The sequence below is a fragment of the Strix uralensis genome, chromosome 3 (genome assembly GCF_047716275.1).
Source record: "Strix uralensis isolate ZFMK-TIS-50842 chromosome 3, bStrUra1, whole genome shotgun sequence".
Classification (NCBI taxonomy): Eukaryota; Metazoa; Chordata; class Aves; order Strigiformes; family Strigidae; genus Strix; species Strix uralensis.
The window spans coordinates 129,097,394-129,119,745 of NC_133974.1; the positions used below are offsets into that span (position 1 = coordinate 129,097,394).

General features: G+C 40.3%; 1 protein-coding gene across 3 annotated transcripts in view; it reads right to left on the reverse strand.

Moving 5' to 3' along the window:
- The window catches only part of MACROD2 (mono-ADP ribosylhydrolase 2), a 901,307-nt gene that overhangs the window by 873,842 nt on the left and 5,113 nt on the right, over positions 1 to 22,352 (reverse strand). For all 3 annotated transcript variants that reach the window (XM_074864379.1, XM_074864378.1, XM_074864376.1), the window contains exon 3: positions 2,646 to 2,753. In XM_074864379.1, coding sequence (XP_074720480.1) covers positions 2,646 to 2,753 — 108 coding nt within the window. The remainder of the gene's footprint in view (positions 1 to 2,645; positions 2,754 to 22,352) is intronic.

The window sequence follows — 22,352 nt, forward strand, 5'->3', positions numbered from 1 at the left end:
GGGGCCAGCGTTACACCATAAGCACATCTGCAAGATGGAGCTTTCCAAAGGAGAAACAGGACGTGACTATTTTTTGCTTTATCTCTTTGAGGCCTAGATAATTTTAGTTGCAGAAGGAAAAACAATGGAGTTCTTTGCAAAAGCATCAGAGAGCACAGAAACATGTTTTTAGATACCATTCAAGAGACACTAGAATTTCACTGAAACTTTGTTTGATTTTTAAAGAAATATCTGTGTGCAGCAACTGGATTTTTGCATAAATAATATAGATACTGAACCAAAACATCCTCCACAATAAGTTTAAAAGGTTTAACTTCAAAAGTAAAAAGTAACACCGAAACCATGAACTAATCAAAGGCTTACACTTAAATTTTAATTACTGCATTGACATATAGAGAATATTTGATTTTTCAAGGTAACCATAGGTTAGTATTTTAATCTAAGCATATTAACAATTCATAATAGTTACTATTTTAATGCATTCTAGGAACTATAAAAGATTACAGAAGGGCTACAGAAGAATCTCAAAATCTGTACTAATGTCCTGACCTCAGACTGCTGCTACATATCAGCCTGGCACTGTGGAGCATCGCCACCCCTTCCAATAAGTAGCTTTGCCAACATCTAATCTGAATCTCTCATTAAACCCAAATCCAACTCCTCTAACTTCCTTACAGAAGACATCAGTAGAAACAAGTTCCTTCTTTTTGCCAATTGCCTTCTAGAAACTTGACAAGTCTTATGTCCCTCTTTAGATCTTTCAACCTCAGTTTTACTGTATGGTTTTGAATTGTCTTTAATCCTTTCCTTAAAATTGCATGTTAATATCTGTTGATTTTAATTGGGTTCTATTTTTCATTTCTACTCTGATAGATGCACTCCCTTCCAGGATGGCAGGCAAGTTTACAGGTAGATAATGTCATCAGCAGCCTAGGATATAGTTTTTGCACATTTCAAAAGAAAGCGAGAAAAACCCTTTAAATTGAGAAAAGCGAAGTATTCCCATTCTGAAGCTAATCTGCAACCAGTTCCAGCCTGCAATTCAAGGGAGACCTATGAACAAAGATAATCTAAATATAAATTGAGAGAAGTATGCTAATATTGACTTACTGTAGAGTAATAAAGTAAGGAAGCTAGCAAGAGCACTACTGGAAATGTCATCTCAAAAGAATCCAGAGAGAAAAAATATTAAAAGATTAACGTTTCGGAGGCTTTGCCAACACAGTGAGGAGAGGATCATGTTACTACATGGATGCTACCGTATTGTTTGTCTGTAATTTGAAGTGGCTTTTGTACATCAGTAAACTAGAGGATTAATTAAAAACGTTTGCACGGAAATACCATTACAATACATCGTTACTTGCTGGAGTGCAAAAATGCATTTTGAGATAAGTAAGGATTCTACCTGTACTACACAAAAGCCTGTAGCACATCTCCACTGGAAAGTGGGAGTTAGGCAGACAGAAACAACATCAAACAATCCAAGAGAGTCTGTTTACTAACGTCTACACTGTATGAGCAAACATTTCTGTCCTCCTTAACTCCGCACAGCTTTAGTGTGGTAAACCAACACATCAATTTTGGCCAATACAACCTTGGAAATCTCTGTTCTTTATTCTATCATAGACAAAATACTGCAGTATGTTTCCTTCCAATAAATGATTAATACCAAAATTAGCTCTTGAAAATGAATCAATACTCCTAACAAGTAAGGACAATGCCAGTCAAATACTGGGAGGGGGAGAAGACCTTCCAGCCTCAAGACACACAAACGATATTCTTTTCAGGGTGGGGAGTGTGCAGGCAAGACTTGGCTGGGGCATGTGTGTAGGGGAAACCTTCCCCTAGGCTTTTCCAACCAACCAAATTAGCTCATTATAACCCAATGCACAAAGATATTAATTGTGTCGGGATTTCCTCCCCCTCTTTGTCACAAGATGACGCTACACGCAGTTCTTCACCTCAGTTGCATACATGGAGACATGGTCACCAAGCAAGAAGAGGTACTAAAACTAAACCTGGAAACATTCAAGGCCAGGTTGGACGGGGCTCTGAGCAACCTGATCTAGTGGAAGGTGTCCCTGCTCATTGCAGGGGGGTTGGACTAGATGACCTTGAGTGGTCCTCTCTAACCCAAACTATTTCGTGATTCTATTGCAAACTCTCTAGGTCACAACCAAACACTTGAAGGATTCAATCTCCCTACAAGAAAGCAAATATTCAATCCACATTTTTCTTATCACCTTACTGTTAAGGTTTCCACATTACTTAGTGCACTAATGGCTTGACTTGTAACAACAGACTGGAATGTACTGCAGTAGCTTAGTATCAAAGTTCAGTCTTCCACAATATCAAATATGCAGTCTCAGCTACACAAGTTAACTCAAAAGATGGATATAAGACCATTATTTTTTTCTTGGTGACCATGCTACTAAAGTTTCACAATAATCCTTGTCACAGTAAAGGAACACAGGATGAACAGATGCAACAGAGAAATGGGGGGAGGGCACGAAAGTAGTTTCCAACAGATTTCCATAGGACATACCGACATACCAATTTTATACAACTTTTCAAAGTTCAAACTTGTAACATGGTGCTATAAAGGATTTTCAAGACACAACAATATAAAACATTGAACCACCTACCAGCATTAACGATGGCATCAACCTCAAGCAGTGTAATGTCACCTCTATAGAGAGAGACTTTCTCGCTCAGACTTTTCTTCCCTTGCAGATCTTCTTTAGTGTTTTCACCTACAAACCAAGAAAGCAGTAAAACCAGATTACAAACGTCGGTCTGAGATCACTATTTACACATCCAGAGCAAGTATCAGCAGTTCCAGTCACACTGCTGCTGTCTGACCGCAGCATCCTTCGGTTTCGCCTCGAGGGGGCACCGGTAACCCACAAAGATACCTGTGTTTCCCGAAAAACACACTACTTGCTTTTTATTTGTTTTCAAAGGCAAGCTACTATGAAGCACGGATTCCTTGCCCACATATCATTTGACAAAAAACCTGTATAAACATACACATTTTTGGAGCTAGATCCACCAATTAATTTTCTTCAGTCACCACATGGGTGCAAATTACCAAAAAAATGAAGAATTACTTAATCATCCTACTGAAGCAATAATTTAAGCAACCCAGAATTACTCCAAATGCGTACAACACACAAGCACACCGTTTGCCAACAGCCCCAAAATTCAGAACTATCCCTGGCAGCAGGGAGAAGGAAAACACCAGCAAATTAAAAACTTGGAGCTTTGCCACCTTAAACTGCTCAACTAGAAGAGGAGGTGAAGACAACACACATTAGCTTTCAAAAGATTTGGTACTAGACAACGTTATAATAGGTCCCTTACTCTGGTAAACTTAATTTTTGCATCACCAATTCACTTAATTTGTATCATAATCTATAGAAGAGTTCAGTTACCTCAAACATTTCCACAAACACCTATTGGCCAAAAGCTTAACATAGCCTTGCATTGTTAGACATCCACATCATTAGCAAAGAACTTAGGAGAGAAGGAAAGATTACTTAATTGATTTTTATTATTTTTTTTAATTAATGCTTTCCAACACAAGCCAAGTGTCTCAAGAGGCCCGAGATCATATATTGGCCAGAAACAGAACTGAATTGCTCAAGTGACAATTTCAACAGGAAACAGTTCCCAGTCTTCAGAACAAGGGAAATCTATTTGTAAGTAGAAGAACCTCATGGGAAGGTTTAGTGAGAAAGTAGCAGCAGTCCAAACAAATTTGGCCCCTTCGATTTTTACATCAACCTTCATTTTAACCAGTTTTCACCAATTTGCACATACTTGCTCAAATTTGTCAGCATTACAACAACCAGTAGAAATAAGAAAGTTGCAGGTATTTTAGATCTTGCTCTTCTAAGTTTGGCACAAATAACTGGTATCAGAAATCGTTTATTTCAACCAGTCCAGAACAACTAGTCTCACTCAGTTTTACTTTAGATCAGCTATCACATGCCTTGTGCAAAATCCATGCCACCCCCAGCAAAAGATACATTGCTACCATGACATACATTAGCATAAAGATAGGCTTGTATTCAGGTGTATTCAGTAGTTTAATTCTTGCATTTGTATTAACCTGTATTTTGTATTTTCTGGATAGTCCTAAAGCAACTATTCCATTGCCACTAGATCACCCTCCTCAGTGTCTTAACCAAAGCAAAGCGTGTGTCTGTAGAAAGGTATCAAGTTTTTATTATCCTAAGAACCACTTTGTACCACTCTAACCTAAAAGTTAGGTTCATCCATTTTTCCACAGAAGATAACCATTGCAGTTAGCTGTTGAGTTGTATTAAAATAAAAATCAGCCTCTGTGACCAATTTAGAGAGTCTGATTTATTACCTGCTTTCATGTTAACTGTATTCTGCCAGCAAGTAGGACAGTTGTTTTCCCCATCCCTCCCCAATGAGCATCCTACTGGAGCTCTGCCGAATTTAAAACGCACACCATCACCCTCCCCCTCCACCTTCTGCCCAAGTTACTGCAACACGAGTTAACATCAAATCAAAACGCCTTGAATCCTCCAAACTAAAACCATTTAAATAGAAAATACAGTGTGGATACTACATTATGTGTGCCAATACGATACAAAAACAACTAACAAAAAAAATCCACCAGGAGGAGACAGGAAGACAACAGATATGATACAATTAAAAAAGCTAATTCACATTATCGCTAATTTCTGAGTCAGAAGAAAAGCAGAGATGTCCCTTAGTCGATTCACCAGCAAGGTTATCTAACTCCTTCTGTAGGGTGCCACACTACACGATGTTGCGCACACCAGCACTGCCTCCTGATTTTCCATCCTCCACAGCCTTCACAAGTTTGCCTCTAGTTCGCACTCTTTACAAGTACTGAATATATTTGAGTGTGGTTCTCCCGAGACTCCTTCCCCACAGAAAAGCATTAGTAAATTCACTGCCTTGTAAAGGTGGAAAAAAAATAATGCAAGAACCACACACAAAACCAAGCAACCACTCCTATATGATCTACCACATCCTCTTCAGCAAGGCCCTTACCTGCCCACAATTCTTGGAAGAGCCCTGATGACCACTGTCTTTAATACAGTTCAGCAGTAAAAGCATACACTGCCTTGGACATCTTTGATAGATTACCCTCATTTCTTCCAATAAAAGTCTGACTTAACACAAGATTTGAGCTTGCACTTACTTTATTTCATTCTGCTTGTTACAGAAGGATGCTCAACACTGATGGAAGTCATGGAGAGCCAAGTCTTGTTCACAAAGACACTCAACAAGTCTACTAATATGCTGCTGATTGCAAAAGTAATCCCAATATCATACAAATAGTTGTAGGAGAGACAACTGTTTTTCTTTTGCCATCTGTCAGATATCTGGGGCTGGCAGACAGCATTTCCTAACAAAGTCAAAACTGATATCTGATTTAGGATAATCAAATCTCCTGTAATCAATTTAGTCACCTTGGCAGGGACAGTGAAGTCATTCCTGGACATTACAAATAACTCACTTCCTGCCTTTGTCTCCCATCCCTTCCTTCACCACACACATTTTTGTCTGCTTCTCAGATTAAAAAAAACAACCTGCACTCTTTTACTTCAAAGCCTCTTCCCAAGGTAATAATGAATCTCATTTCTGTGAATAACTATGGTAGATCTGCAAATATGCCCAACAAACTCAAATGCTCCAATATTACCCTGTAATTCATGGTACCATAACTCAGCAAGGACAAACCAGCAATTCCAGGGCATTGCTTTATTTTGCAAAGGATGCACACCATGGGTACATACTAGTGCATTAATAAAAATCCTAGCAGTGACAGATTTACCTTGTGCTTGTGGTGTAATGAGAATATTTCTTGCTCTCATTAATGAAACAGCTTGACATACATTCTCAAGAAATAAATTCTCTGAAGTGGTTGCTATATAGGCTAGTCTTCAGTACGAGAAACAGAACAGGAGTGGAGTCCCTGGACTCAAAGATCTCAGTTTTTAGAGATAAGGAAGCCTGCTTGCCAAGCAAATCAAACTTTCAAGTCTGTCTCCACATTGGTTGTTCAGATTGTACCTTAAAGGCAAAACAGTTGGAAAGCCATGAAAATTCAGATACAGGCCTAAAAAACACCCAAACAAAAAGCCCCACCAACTAAACCCACACTACATCAAACCTATGACAAAGTCCACGTCAGTTTTAGATGGAGGCATCACAAACTCCAAGAAAATAAAATATTTTGTTTGGCCTGTAGCTGTGAATATGATAAATTTTATTCTGCTTCTCCTTTGTCCTGAAGAGAGACTGAATTTTCTGAAGTACCTCCACAAGAATCCCAGCATAGCTACAGTAAAATTTAAGAGGAACTAGAAGATTTTTTTAAGATCATCCAGATGGGCAGTGAAGACGGCCTAGGAAGGAAGGCTCCCTCCCTGCTGGAAGAACTACTTGCATCTCCTTCATCACCACAGCCCTCCTGGCTCACAAACAGAATTACTTTGCAAGCACCTGCACCAGAAGCCTGGATGCCTTCAGATCACTGGTTTGAATCAAGCCATGGTTAGTAAAGTGCTAAAATAGCTGTTGAAATAGGATTGTGGTAGTATGACGTATGAGCAATAGCTTCTGCTATTTGGAGTTTTATCTTTGTGTACCCCTGGGGAGACTGTTTTTGAGGCTTCTTTCCCTCTGGATTAAGACTCTGCCTGCACATTCTACCCCATGTCCATCTCCGTTGAAAAAGTAAAAATAGAGGCTTTTACTGGGAAACACTCCTAAGAAAAAAAACAAACAAATATCAGCACACCCGTGGTAAGCTCTGACAAAGCAGTGATAATCAGCATTAGTCTGGCCATCTTGATTCCTTCCCAACTCTCACATAGTGAATGTTGTTATTCATTATTCTTTCTTAATCTCAAGAATTCTGCAAACAGTTACGTACATTTCGTCACGAGGATTATGGACTCAAACTGCAGTTTAAGCACATTAACAATTCATATAATTCTTTACAATTATGTGTGTGTCAAAACCAAATAAACCCTGGTTTTGCTTTGTTTCGTCTGAACTTTACAAGGTACACTCATGTAAAGTCTGGCTATCTGAGTTCTGAGACAATGCAATTCCAGAGTCTTCATCCCTGATGATTTGCCAGGACCAGTTAAGCCAGCCCTGCCTCTGGAATGAAGGGCCCTAATTAATTCAAGACCTTGGGCTAAAAGCATCAGCAAAGCCACGATCTCCCAATACAGGTAGATTTCAGAACCATTTACAGCTTTCAGGTTCAGGTGAATTCAAAGAATTAATTAGCATACAAAGGAAACTATTAAGGAGGAGGGTAAATGGAACATTCAAATTTTTGAAATGCCTTTCTAAATTCCACTCACAGCACAACACAAACTCTATCATAAAATGGCTGTAGGCATAACTACAGTCAGTTCAAGTCTGTTCACTCAAAAGAAATGAAATTAAAGTTGTAAAGCAAGACGCTGAGGTGTAAAGCAACCCCACACACATGTCAAATCTGCATCTTCACAAGCAGGTGAGGACCTAACAGAACCCTAAGGAAACACCCAACATGAAAGCAATTCATAAGACTTAAGTTTTGAACTTTTTCCCCAAGTGCCTACTCAGCCCCTCTGCCACTCTTCTGACCTAAATAATTCCCAAACTTTTCCCCTCTGCTTACCTAGCCTTAATCCACATCTTATCCACACTTTCTCTGGGGCAATTTTGATAGGGAAAATAAAAAATAAAGCCACATCAAAAACCACACCAAAAAACAAAACAAACACCGGAGAGGGAAATGTAGCAATATACTGAAAAATAGCTAAAACACAAATAAAGCAAAAAAGACAGCTTTTATTTATTTAAGGCATATATTAGTTGAAAATATTTACCATAAACAGTTGAAAATTTATGCCCCACCACCATTTTTTCCTTCCACATCCACCCCATCATCTTCCATCCCTCTGTCCATACAACCCAACTGTCTTTAGCTTTTCCTCCTAGGTCACAACCCTCTGGGCCTTTAATCATGCTCCTAACATCTGAGTCCACAGAGCCACATCTTAAAGTATGAGGTTGGTCAGTCTTAACACCAAATAGGCAGTCCTATCCCTCAGCTTTACTTCCAGCTCCTTCCAGCTCGCACCAGAGGAAAAGGACCTTTGCGGCTTACACATGTGAGTAAAAACACATTAGATATAGTGAACAAAAACTGCAATTGGAAAGAAAGCGCATGAAGTTCTTCAGAACTAAAAGGAAAAAGGACTTTCAGAACAGCTCACTAGAGGGAGCCCCCATAAAGGGCATGAATATGCTCAGCTAGTGCGATGGAAAAAGATGGCACAAACCTAACATCACTGTAAAATCAACTCAAACTCAGTCACTGCTAAAATATCCAGGATTTTAAAGTCTAGTACACTTTAAAGTATCGTAATTTTTGAAATAGGTCTCAGAATCCAGTTACAGAAATCCCTACAGTAATACTGAAGAGCTTGCAACCAATGGGAGGAGAACAACCTACAGCTGGAAGAGCTTCTGTTAAAAAACCCATCTTCATTTTAAAACTATTTGATAATGAAGCAGTAAAGCACAAAGGAGTAAAAATAGTTATTAAAGCCCCATAGTGTAAAGCAATATCTATGGCAAAGAAAAAGGCTCTGGGCACTCCATAAGCAAAACCAGTTAAGTGAAGAAATCGAAGAAAGAACAAGTGAAAAGGATTTACAGCAGCTAGACTCACAGGCTTGTACTATTAAAATAGAATTTTGTTAAACAAGTCAGACAACAATGTTTTTTTCCCCTCTAGTTCATAAAAACAAGAGTAACAGACTGAATTTCAAGAAACAAAGCTGAAAATGGGACTGTTTCATCATTTATAGTCAGCTTTAGAATTCACAGCTGAAGGAAGTAAATTAATTACAAGTTAAAAATAAATAATAAGTCTGCCTGCTATCTCATCCCTGCTACAACAGCTACGAGTAGAAATATCTATCCCCACAAGGAACGTTTCTCCAACAACAGTCGATAACATGATCTGGAAACAGCGCTGGGAAAAGAACCTGAGCGAGGGACAAGAGCCCCAACATCGTCCCCAGACAGGCACCAGCTCTTCCACTCCTAAAAGAATCCTCAAAGGCTGGACTGGGACACAGCTCCACTTTTCTTGGGCTGCTGAAAAAACAAAGGAGTTGAGCAAGCTTTAAGAGTGCATCTGACTAGAGGGAAATGTGCAGCAACTACTCCACTACATATGTTGCACGTTCTTCCCTTCAGTGCTTTTTTTCTTAACGCTTTGTTTTTACATGTGTCTTGTACAGATTAAAAAAATGACAAACTATTAGCAATTACTAAGCTCACATATAACACAGCTTTCCATTCCATTTGTTTCTGCACAGGCTTACAGAGCGTGTTAGAAAGAGACAGATTGTAAGATCTGTTACATTACGTGCCTGCTTCCACTCCTACTAACCGTGGATGATTGTACAGGAAAGGCAATTGCTTATCTAAATCAAGATAAGCATTATTTCCATATGTTCCATCACCAGGGGGAAAGCATTCACAGATGCACTCTAGTACTTCAGATTTGTAGTACAGATTTGCTCTATCACTTCTTGGACTTAAACGAGATCAGAACCTGAGCACAAGGAAGAAACATCTGCTGCAGACAAATCACTTTCTACCTCGCCAAAAGCAGCACAACATGCAAGTCAAAGGCACTCGATAATGAACACCAACACCTTCTCCCTGGCTGCATGCTCTGCCAGTAAGCTCTGTTTCAGCTAATTACAAAGTGGCATAATTGGATTAGCTGAGGACTATAGCCAAGCACGAAGTTTACGAGGCATACAGACACCACGAATCACAGAACAGATGAGGTTGGGTGGGGCCTCTAGAGATTTAAGTCCAATCGTCCCACTCAAAGCGGGGTCACCCTGTCCCAGCTGGATTTTGAGTATTTCCAAAGACAGAGACTCCACAACCTCTCTGGGCAATCTGTTCCAGCGTTCAGCCACCCTCACAGTAAGCGTGTAGGTTTTGTTTTCTTATGCTCAGAAAGTATTTCCTCTTTCAGCTTGTGCCCATCGCCTCTTGTCCTGTCACTGCGCACCACTGAGAAGACTCTGGAGCCATCTTCTTTACACCCTCCCATCATATGTTTATAAACACTCACCAGATCCCATCTGGGGCATCTTTTGTTCAGGTTAAACCCAGATCTCTCAGCCTCTCCTTGCAGAAGAAATGCTCCAGTCCCTTAATCATCTTTGTGGCTCATGTTGTGCATTAATGACACTTCCCACTTTTGCAATATCGACAAATTTGCTGAGGTTGCCCTCTGACCCATCTTCCAGATCAGGAGGTCATGGTATCTCCCATTCAAGGTTTTTCAGGAGGTATGAAATACCCCTATCTGAGAACATGAGCATCACTTGATATCCACACGTTAACCGAGGAGCCTACCTCCCATGAACCACACTGAAATGGAGTTCAACAGTGCTACAACACAGCACTCCAGAACTACTGCAAAAAGCCCAGAACTAACTCACTCGGTCCAAGTTAAATGTAGTGATAGTGTTTAGAAATTCTTTTACCAAACAATGTTCAACTTCGTATTTAACAAGGCCAATGAGTGATTAAAGTGTACAGAGAAGATATCCTAACCTTGAGAATAGATAAATCCTGGCAGAATTGCTCAAACAAGGCTGGTAGGAAAGAACAGCTTGGCTGGACAACAAAGTTGGGAAACATCCAAGGAGAATAAATTGTCCTCAAAAGACTCATGACCATAAAAGGGAAAAAGGAGCAGGGGGCTAACTCCCCAAACAACCAACAACCACCACCCAAGACCCCCCACATGCATAGTGTAGTTTTTCAACATCAGCATTATGTAAAGGTAGTAGATAGGTGGAAAGGCGAAGACTACTTGGAAAACATATGAATATTCATGTCTTTAAGGTATATAAAGGAAGAACTTTTGTTTTAGCGTGTGCATGTTAGGAGGCATGATTCCCCCATGCAGCCAGTGCCAGATCAAGAAGTGCCTGCTTCTTAATGCTACACTGGTGTTAAGAGGTTTATTCACAATGCCAGTGACAACAGAGCTATCAGCAGCCCACCAACAGGGATGAGCCTCTACTTTTCAGCTGTATGATTGAATTGGAGCGGTTGAGTACTATGTTGCACATTAAAGCGAGGAAGAGCGGCACATCATGAGAATTGTTAGAAAGCTAGCCAGCCAGTCCTAACAACCCACACAACACTCATGCAAAATACAGTTATCCTTGTGTTACAAAGGTCTTGCATAGTCCTTACAGTGTTATGTTCCAACCTTTTTCTCAGTCTATCCCCCACAGCTGTGTATGTCCCCCAAAAACAGAACTGAGACACAAACCCCTTTTGAGTCTGGGAGCAGAGGAAGGAGAGAGAATGGAGAAGCTTGCCCTTTTTCTGAAGTTTCTGTAAAATAAAGGAAAACTTGGTATGGAATGCAAGAGTACTGAAGACCAAAGTTTAAGAAAGCAGTAATAACAAACAAGGAGAACAAGGAAAGGAATACATTCTCAATGCTTATTTGTGATGCAACCTGGTCTGCAGGGACACGCAATTGTCAATTCATAAATCAAAGTCTTCTCACTTCAATGGCATGCACAGCGACAGCAAAGACACGACATAAGTAGGCTGAGGCCCCAGGGTATTTGTGTGTTTACTTGAAGAGTCAGCATCCAGCTGCTATGGTTGCTATGCTTGCTTCTGCTGGCTTGAGATTTCGTGATTTAGGGTCCACAGGAATGGCTGCTGCTTTAGCTGTGACCCAAGAGATGTGCTTTGTGTATTTGAAGAAACCCATTCAATCACTGCCTTGTTGGCTGGATTTTTAATGTGAGCCTTCAGAGGGATTCAAGACTTTGACAATCTACTGGAATAAAAATGCCACTGGATAGCATATTTAGTAAGCTCTTGCCCAAGCCTGATCATCAGTACCTCAATATGATACCAAGAATTTTCATACACAGATCCTTCTTCCAGAATGGCAGTGTGAGTTGTACTGAAGTACGTTAAATGGTCAACAAAGGTCACGTGGAGGCAAGAACTAGACTGCATCATCTCCAACTCAATTCCTACTTTATAACCTCCCTTTACTACAGAAAGCTTGTCATTAACAATGGAAGTTCAGAAATTGAGAAAAAAACATACTACACTCCTTTAGACCACTGTTCACAGAAATATGTGGATACTTTTTTATAAAGCTAGAAGACTACAGGTGATGCTACTTTGCCAGATTCCTTCAAAGACAAAGCAGATCACCTTCACTGCAAGAGTTGTGTCTCGGTAATATCACAGCATTCATACAACTATTCCTGCTGTGCTCAAGTCAATCCAGTACCTCCTGGGATAACTAGGAGCCTTCATCCAAAACTTACACCACCAGCAGCACAGTATTCCTTCACTCAGCTTTAGAAACTGTCTGGAAAAAAAATGCCTTTTGATGAGCAACCAGGTGCTCGGTCTTCAGCAGCATCTATTTTATTTACCAAGAAGTGAAAACGCATTTTTGACAGGTGTGAACAGCACATACAGCATCAAGCAGATTTAAAGTAAGTTTATAGTGGGAAACCATGAATTCATTAGCTTTCATTCATTAGCTTACTAAGCAGTCAGACCATTTTTACATTCTCTTCTTTTTTTAATTCCCTACACCATTGCTAAGCAACAGCTTCTCTAGTTGAGCATTACAGCCTTTTGTAGGACTTACTATGGAGCTTGGCGATAAGAAATCACTACCAGCAAACTACGAAACTTCTGCAGAACTGTCAGCAAATATTTCATGGCATTGCCATTCAAGAGCCTCTCTGCATGAGTTACAGGGACAACTGTTTATCAGATGGGAGCAGGAACTTTAGTTTTCTAGTACCAGAGGACAGATAGGTAAGTTTTTATGCAAGTACAAAAGATAACGTTTTCCCCATGAAGACGTTAAGCTTGGGCAGTGCTTACCTTGCAGCATTTCCCCTCCCCTACTCCCTGAGATACCACATGTAATTTGCTACCCTACAAAACAGTAGGGCTTCAATCCAAACAGCAAGATACAGAAGAAAATCTTCAATATTTGAAGAAGACTCTACCAAGACCCATTAGTATTGCAAGTCATACTTGCTTACTTTAAGGACTTGAAAAATATAAAGTAATGCAAACTCACAAGCAGTTACAAACTCACTAGCAGTTCAGAGAAAGATTTAGCTCCATCTTCGTCTGCACGTCTACCTGGAAAAAACACACACCAAACCTCAAAGCCCTTAAATCGACAGAGGCATATGTTGGTGTACATCGCCTATTCTGTCTGGATTTAGTTATTTGTGATACACTTACAAACCTTCTCTGTAAGAACAATGCAGAAAAGGGGAAAAAAAAAATGGAACTCTGCTTTTTCTAAAAATATAACTGATCCATACCCTCAGTGACAGTTACATAAAGTCTGGGTTTTACTTTCAGTTGATGCAGATTCATTAAGTATTCCCACAAAAGGACAGCACTGCAATACACAGTATGTTTGTATGAGAGCAGTGTCTTTTTTTCAAGTGTACCTTATCCATACAGAAAATATGACATTAAGCATACAGGAATAGATTCAACACAGGCTGAACTTCAACTACAAGTCGTATTTGTGCAGCAAATGAAGAGTACCTTACAACAGCTTTGCAGACTAACCATCGGTACCAAAGAGACCATCAAAAGGGCCCACATTTGTACAAACAAGCCTCTGAAAAAGCAAAGGGCAGGACAACGCAGGTAAATATTTCAAAGCAAGACAGATGTGCAACCAGTTCTGCACTTTTTTCATATCTGCATTACAGATGGACCAAGTCTTCTGGCCAGGATCCTCTTATAAACTACTGAGTAGTCTTTTCTAACTCAGTGTTTGATCATGAACTCCTAGAGATGCTGCTAGCGCAAAGGTGCATGTAGAAAACTACTTCCACTTTCAAAAATAAATGTATTGGCTATACCAGCACAAGGCTAAGAGGTTTAATTCTGCAATTCTATAGCATCCTGTCCACAAAAAAGTCATTTGGAAATTTTGGTAAAGTTGCTTGTGACACACACTTCTGCAAACATGCCAAGCCAACAACCCGACACCTGCAAGTCTCTCTACCTTTTCTGTGCACAAACATTATGTTTATCCCTCCCTCCACCCTGTTCAAAGACAAAATCTTTCTTAGTGAAATGGAGCCACACATAAAATTGTAATTTCAGTGGTTTTTAAAGCCGTACAAAATAGAAGTTTAAGTATAAACTGGATTGTTAAGCCTTCTCTCCAGCACAGAAGAGCATTTTCTGTGCATGGTAACAAACACATCTGTGTGCAGCACTTCCTACAGGGCTGAGGAATTCCATGTCAACTGGATTTTCCAGTGGCACATCAGCTAGATGGCCTCTCACAGGGAAAGCCATATATCCCTTCACATAGGAAATACTACAACAACTTCTTCAGACATTAGTTGGTTTGTTAGAGACATTTCCACGTGGTGAGCAGTTCAGCTCTAATGAGCCAAAGAAGGGAAACCAAGCTTATCTGGTTTCCAATGATGGGGTTTTTAACACATGTATAATCAAGTGTTTAATTGTGCATGAAGCAAATGCAGCTGTGCATGAAAGCTGGTTAATATGATCCAAACAGGGAGCTCAATGAGCTTTATCTGCATCAGTGATCCCCATACCTTATCAAGGGAGTTAAGCCAGTATCCTTACATGGTGGTGAACTTTCAGACTTGATGCAAGCCTCCCACATCCAGAGAGCAGCAGTTGACAGGCCTACCCTGTGTGATCACTAATTATTAGCCCCAGGCAGCAAATCCTAGTTGAAGCAATAGTTCAGCACCGTCATAAATGTCTGTCACATATAAGCTACAGTGCAGTAAGACAAGCCATACCAGTCTCTTACTGTCTTATCAAAAGAGGCTCCCAATCTTCTGCAGAAGGACGTCAGCTTTTTCCACCTACACCTGAAGATACCCAAAAGTCATGTTGCCAGTCGACAGGGCAACAGGTCTACACTGGGAAGCCATGACAAGGGTGCAATTTAACAGCTTCATCTTGGCCTCAACCTAATTGAAGACACGTGGCTTCTAGTCAGGCTGTCACACTGGCTCACATCTATCTGCAAAAGACTGTGAGGACATATGCCACAATCCATCATAAATTATAGATTAGGGCTTTAGCCAAGCTACCATACTGAGCAAATCTAGATGACTTACTGCAAATGTCTTTGTAGAGCAAGAAATTAAATTTGGGGATTTGATCTTGCAATTCCCCATGCTCAAGAGGGCCGCATCTTTTAAACACAAAAAATGTGGAGGGAAAAAAAATAGAAGGAAAAAAGACAGACATATACATAGATACACATTACTGGAAACCAATATGTATAACCTATTACTTCTCCCCTGCAATATATTAAGCTATCTCACTAAAAAAGTTAATATTATTCTTCTTTCCCTTAGTAGCTTTGAATATGAGACAAGTCAGCCACTGAAAAGCTCCAGGCTGGAACCTAAGAAACGCTACACTTTGTCAGCAGTTTCTGAGGAACAGCACATACCAACTTACACATCGCTGCTGCTAAAGCCAGCCTTCCTCACAATCTGAACGAGCCTACCAGCTGACAGCACACTGCAGCATCTGGACTTTCTAACTCTGGTTAGTACTTCCTTAGGGACCTCGGTACAAAACTTCAGCGCACAGTGATGTTCAGTAGCTACAAAAAACGGATTGTTTCTCACATAGCATGGGACAGAAGCTTGGGAGTTATTAACCTGATCAAGACTCATGTAATCAGCACTTAAACATTAGAAATAATCTTTCTGGCAAAGACATATTTAACTTCCCTTTGCATCTCCACCGACTACTACTTTCTAAGACACACTGAGAGCTTGTGGAGCTTCAATAAAGATACTAAATTGTTGTTAAGAGCAGTATTGTTTCCTACAGTTAACTCTTGCCCCTCAAGGAACTGGCTGCCACTGGAGTTAAGAGGGTTCTCTCAGCCACATGCAAAATGGCCACCAAATGGTAACTCTATCAAGGACCTGTATAAGCTTAAGGCTGTGTGCAAGTTAACATTTTTAAAAAAAAATCACGGAACAGCAGCTTAAAAAGTAGTCATCTTAATTACATCCAAAAAAAGTGATTTACTTTCTTAGAGAGAGGATTAGCCACACTGGATTATGTGTTCTTAATCTATATGAAGAGAGCTGATTTTTTGCTTTTTAATAATCATCTCTCACTTGCTGAAAGCAAGATTTTTTGTTTTTCCCCAAAACAGTTTAAGAAAAACCAACACAAGTGTCATTTCTTTGACAGCTAATCCATCCTATAAAGGTTATATTCATGCAGCTCACCAGGGAATTACAAGGTCAATTGAATACATATTGGTCCTTTCTGTTTACTGTAGTTTTTTCCCCCCACCGTACTAAACACACTGCTTTATCCGCTTAGATCAGGGATATCACCAACTAGATAGGAACACTCACCTCTAAAAACAGACCAACACCCCACCCCCCAAAGGTCATTTCTCTGTTTACAAGTAAACTTCCACCTGAGGAGTTTTTCCCCATCTCTGTGCTGTGCAAAGCTATCTTTGGAAAAGAATAGCTGAGGCGTGTGTTTAGTAAGACAGAAAGGTGTGTGGGGTCAGTACATCACATGGTCAGATTTGTACCACTGCGCAGCTTTGCATCTGTTCAGGACAGATCCCGAAAGGGCAGCCAAGAGCCTGGGAGCCGCAGAGCACACGGGGCTCCGGTTACTCCCTATCGCTCTGGCAGCCTTTGGTATCTGTTGCAGCCAAACGTGAACCACCTCAGCCTTAAAGTCACTCCGCATTATGCCATGGGCACACAGACTCCTTGTCACCTTTAGAACAAGCTAATAAGGTGCAAACCTGGTTTGCTGTTGTTACCACTCCAATTCCTTTGCTGCTTTCTTCATGTATGCGTAGCATTAACAGACAACAGAAACAAACAGATTTATAGCCACTTCCACAAAAAGCACATGTATAAGTATTCCAAATAATTCCTTACCATGATCTCCACAGAACTCAGAGAAGCCACAGATGTTAGTCTTTTAGTGGAGCTCCCCCAGCTATTACACACAGCAATTAATAAGCTGTGATCTCCACACGCATCTAAGTGACACAGCTTTCTAACCTTAAACACACTAGTCTTCAAGAGACCTTGGGATAACACGTTTAGCATGAGTAACAGAGCGGCATGCCAATATATGAAAAGGATGGACAAAACCCAATACAGCATGAGTTTAAGTGAAGCTGAACTCACATTCAAGGCCACAGCTAATAGCAAGAGATCCCAACTGTGTCATGCAAGTTACTGCAGTTTCCTATGTGAACTCGGCAGAAAAACTGCTGTAGTGTGAACTTCACCAAACAAAGAGTTTCAGTAGCAAAAAGCACCATTTTCTTTCACTGACAGATAGCAAGCACCACACTGAGCTAAGATGTCTCAATTTACTTTCATCCTTGTCACTCAGCTAGAAATCTGTTCTAAAGACAATTGTTAAAGTCACTATAAGAAAAAAGATAATGCAAGCTGATGGACTTAGTTTTTCGGTGGGGGGATGGTCTTGAAGTGCACTGGTTTCACATAGCTATTACAGATGGAACTTGTTGATTGCCGGGCAACTTTTGACAATCTTAATGTTCTAGTAGAACATGATTTCTTTTTCTGTGTAACTCACTGAAAATAACGAGTGAGTTCGAGATGCTCTCTCTCACTTGCAGACACCTGACTGAATTTCACTGCAGCTTAGTAGTGGCATTACTTTCAAAAGGCTGTTTGATGGTCATCACCTTGATTCCTGGTTCCTGCAGGACAGATATTCACATTAACCAGAGCCACGTGGGGATGCACTGAAGAACTCAGTATTACCTGTGGTTAGTTAACCATCTCAAGAAATGCTGGTCAACAGAGCTCAGTTACCACACGTCTTTTTTTCAGCATGAAGCATTTTGAGTGGCTCATCTAGATGCTTCATCTCTATAGTCTTGTATGAACTCACTGTGAATATTCAGAAAGCTAGAGATTCACAGTACAAAGACGCTTTTACTGAATCCAAACCTTACTATTATACATAAAGCCCTCAGTGTTAAAGTAGATTAATTTGAACACAGTTTGAACCATATAATTTTCTAAAAATATAGCAGATTAAGAAAATCCAGAGGATGCCAAAACATCTAAACATACTTCAAGACTTGCTTAAAAAAAAGGACTGCAGATCTTTCATGTCATTTGATCTTCAACAAAAATAAAATAACTCAACAGTAACTGTGTCCTTCCTTTTTAACTTCATCCAATCAAAAGTAGTTCTTACTATTAGCAAAGATCTTTAAACCATCACCTGAATTTGCTGTTTTCTTGGCACTGCTGCTATACCAAAGAATCCCAGAGGCTGCGAGCGTCAGCAGGACTGTCAGCTGCCTTGAGTTAAACTATATAATTTACTCCATTTTCTGGATTATCCCATTAATGCAACAAAACATTTTTCTACCAGTGACACACAAAACTCAGTGACAACAGAATTCCCAAGACCCTAATTTTTCAAAAAGCCTTCAATAAAAACTTTTCTGAAGTCATCTCTCACATTCCGCACTGAAGAGTAAAGACATCTTTGGGAATAACTGTGTACCCAAGAATAAGCTAAGGTATGGAATCAACTTCAAAAAACACTCTATTTGTCTACACGGTGGCATTCTATCCACCAAACATCACAAAACATAAGTTACCATTGCTGTACAGGATGAGTGCCTAGCATAAAGTGGTATATAATAAATAGCACTGAAATAAAGGTACACAAATTCCAGAGCTTCAGAAAACAAGTCCATTATTTGCACGTTGTCAGGAAGGAACTCTACTTCACAGCACGTAACAGAACAGATGAGATGCGTCTGCCTTTGGTCTATCTGAAGGATGAGAAGTGGGAGGAACGATGGATTACAGCATATATGCACTGTCCAGCCCTGTATGACAGGTTCATTCTTCATTTCCAAAGTGGATAGCTCCTCATTTCCTTAATAAATGCAGTTAAAACAAAGAAAGCTTCCGTTTACAAATACACTTCAAGACTTATTTTCCCTTCCTACCATCCCCTCTGACATTAAAGAGGGCCTCTTGTCAGTAACAGCAGTGGAAGGAAGAGGGGCAACGTTACGATACTTGATCTCTGAGGTGCGCTTGTGCAGCCTGACAAGTTGTATGCCAAAACCCAGGGACATTGACAAGGTCACCCTTCTGGAAATGCATGTACCCTCGACAGCCTGCTTCCCTCAGTCCAGAGCAGTGGGCACCAGGCTTAGGCCCTGCATTCCACACTGTGCAGCCACTTACCCCCCACCCCCAAAAAAAAAGGTATCACAAATATTGACCACACTCCATGCCAAAACACACACCAACTTAACTTCTTATGGCTAGTCATGTCCATATGAGGAGACCTGCAAACATCATAGGTTTTTGGTTTAGTCACAGAAGAGCAAAACAAAGACAAAAACTACACACAGCTGCTTTCAACTTTCAAATGTTTTCAAACACTTTTGCTGCTATAAAAAAAAGCAAATCCTTTGTCAGCTGCTGTTCAGAATTCCCTAACTTTACTCCTCAGAAGCCTTTACATCGTTATACATCCCTCTGTTATAAAGACTTCCAGCCTTGCCAAAATTTACCTTATCATCAACTTATTCCAAGCTGTACTGGTTGTCTTCAGAATTTAGTTCTGAACACAACTTCATGCCAAAGGGTAGAGGAGGAGGGGTGGGGAAGAAACGCTTCTCTCCACAAACTAAGTTACCTTCTCCAAACTTGTCAATAAAGAGCATGCAGAGGTATCATGGCAGTCAGGCTGGTTCCTTCCCAACGTGAACCTTTCAGGTCATTTCAGTTTCAGCAGTTCCACACACAGACTTTTCAATAATCTTCTGTTAAACTTCCATATAACAAAAACGTGTGCCTAACTGGAACCTCCTAACACCCTCCAGTGAGTCATTCACATTTAAAAATGGGTACCCTAAAGCTTTTGTATTTTTCACGCAAATTTCCCTACCAGTCAGTACAAAAATTTGTGCAGTACTAAACATCCTTAATCTCCAGTTGACTATCTACAGGGACTACTGCCAGCCCAGATGCTCTCTACTTCTCCCACAGCTTCTTATTCCAGCAGCTGATTGATTGCACCTGCTTCACTTTATTTGTTCTTGGTTCCTTTCTTGATTTCTCCTCATCACTCTTCCTGAACAACCACTCCACACTTTACTAATCAATCTGTCATTTTTTCACTGTATACAGTGTTGGAAGTAAATGGTAAAGAACTTTTTCCACATTCCCCATCAGTTGCTGTTTTGGCTTGTCAAGCCCACAGAGGATTTTCCCTCCCCCCACCCCTTCAGACCTCTTTAGTTTGTCACTGCCAGAATTAGCCTTTCACTTGAAAAAAATATCAGAACTTGGGCATAGCACTGTCAAGTCATCACTGATTTCATCACACCTGGGACTTCACTTGCTCTCTCCAGAGTCTCATTTAGGTTGTACCAGTTGCCCTCTGTGTGTCCCAGTATAGGGAGCTGAAGTTCTCAGCAGCAAGGAGACTTAAATTCTAATTTTTTCAGTATTTTAACTCAGAGAGACAGTTCTTACACATTCTTGATACCTTCAGAGTGGGGTCAATATTTAAGGTGAATAAAGTTTGAAACAGTCGCATTAATATACATATTTCTTTTAATTGTACTGACCAGTTGAAACACAGAAACATTTCAGCAGTCTAACCTTCTAGAAGATCACTATTCCACACGGCTTATTTACAACAAATACATCAAAGAAAACAAGTGACTATGGATATTTTCTCCTGAATGCACAGTATAACAAAAGCTTCAAGTAGCAGAGGAGTGTTTCAGCACAACTTTTGCCTTCCAGCATTTTTTGCAGTGTACTGGGTACTAACAGAAAGAATGCAAGAGCAGCTACAAGAAAATAAATTCACCACTGCCATGATTCAATACCCGCATATTAGACACTGACATTTTGCTTATGTGAAGTGTAACAGCAATCACAACGTAAATCCACACCTTGTCACATTCAGCAGCCCAAGTAATACAAGATCTGCGAATTTTAGCACATTATACAGAATCTGAGAGTAGTTAGAATGAAAACATAGTTTAGGCTAGAATGGATAAGGAGTCTCCCAGTTAAACTGCATGATATATTGCGTATCCCCATCTACCTCAGGCCCCCAAAACGAACTTTGAAGAAGTCAGGTCATCTTATTTATTTTTATGCAGCCTTTGCTTTCTAGATGGACCGGCTTCTTGATGTTGTAAGTTATAAAAGGCCTACTCTAATGGGAGAAAGAGGTCTATGGGTACTGTTGTAATACAACTACTCATCAGCATTGAAGAGCTCAGCAACCTCTGACATATTTTCACTTCAAAAGCTTTTAGGAGTAGATGATAGCATTAGTTGTTTATGACAATGGCTTCTGCAAATCTGTCAGCTCCTCCAGATTGTGCTAAAGTAAGTGTTATAGCTTTCCCATTTTATTAAGAACAGCTGATTAGTTCCAGGCCTCATCTCACCTGGAGTATTATCATAAAGATCATGCTCACCTACAGCCACAAGATTACTCTACACAGGTGTTCACACAGGCCAGTATTTGCCCTTAACAGTAACAAAAGGATCTTAATACTAGTCCTGAATCTGCAGGAGCAGGAAACACTTTAGGTCTCATCGTTAGAACCCCCTCCAAAAAACACAAGCTGCAGCCAAGTAGGATAACAAGACATGGAAATAAAAAAGGAGGAGGAAAACAGCTCAGAAGGCATCCCTCTTCCACACCCCTGTATGGATGAAAGAGAATTAGATGAAGAACGAGACACTTAAACAATTCTGTATTCTGTACATAATTTTGTAAGTGACTTGGATTCTCATTTTTGGTCAGCCTTCACTGCAAGTATTTAGACAACTCTACTGGTGATCATAACTGCGATAACGCTGTACACGCCAAGAGAAGGGGAGTTAATCCAGGCCAGGCTGATGTTCCTCAGCCCAAGAAAGCAGGCAGGACTATAAGTAAGAGAGGCTTCAAACCTCAACTTCCACCATTTCTGGATTTTCAGAAAAACAACACAATTTGCGCACTTCCCCTCTGCTTTTCAGCCACCTACCAGAACAACACTACTTTGCCCAGATTCCCCATATCGTTATGCTCGCTAAGTTTCAAAGACAAAGTTCATTAGGCTTGGCTGACTGCTGGAGCATCTGGAAAGTAAGACTGACTCACGCTGAGAATAGCTA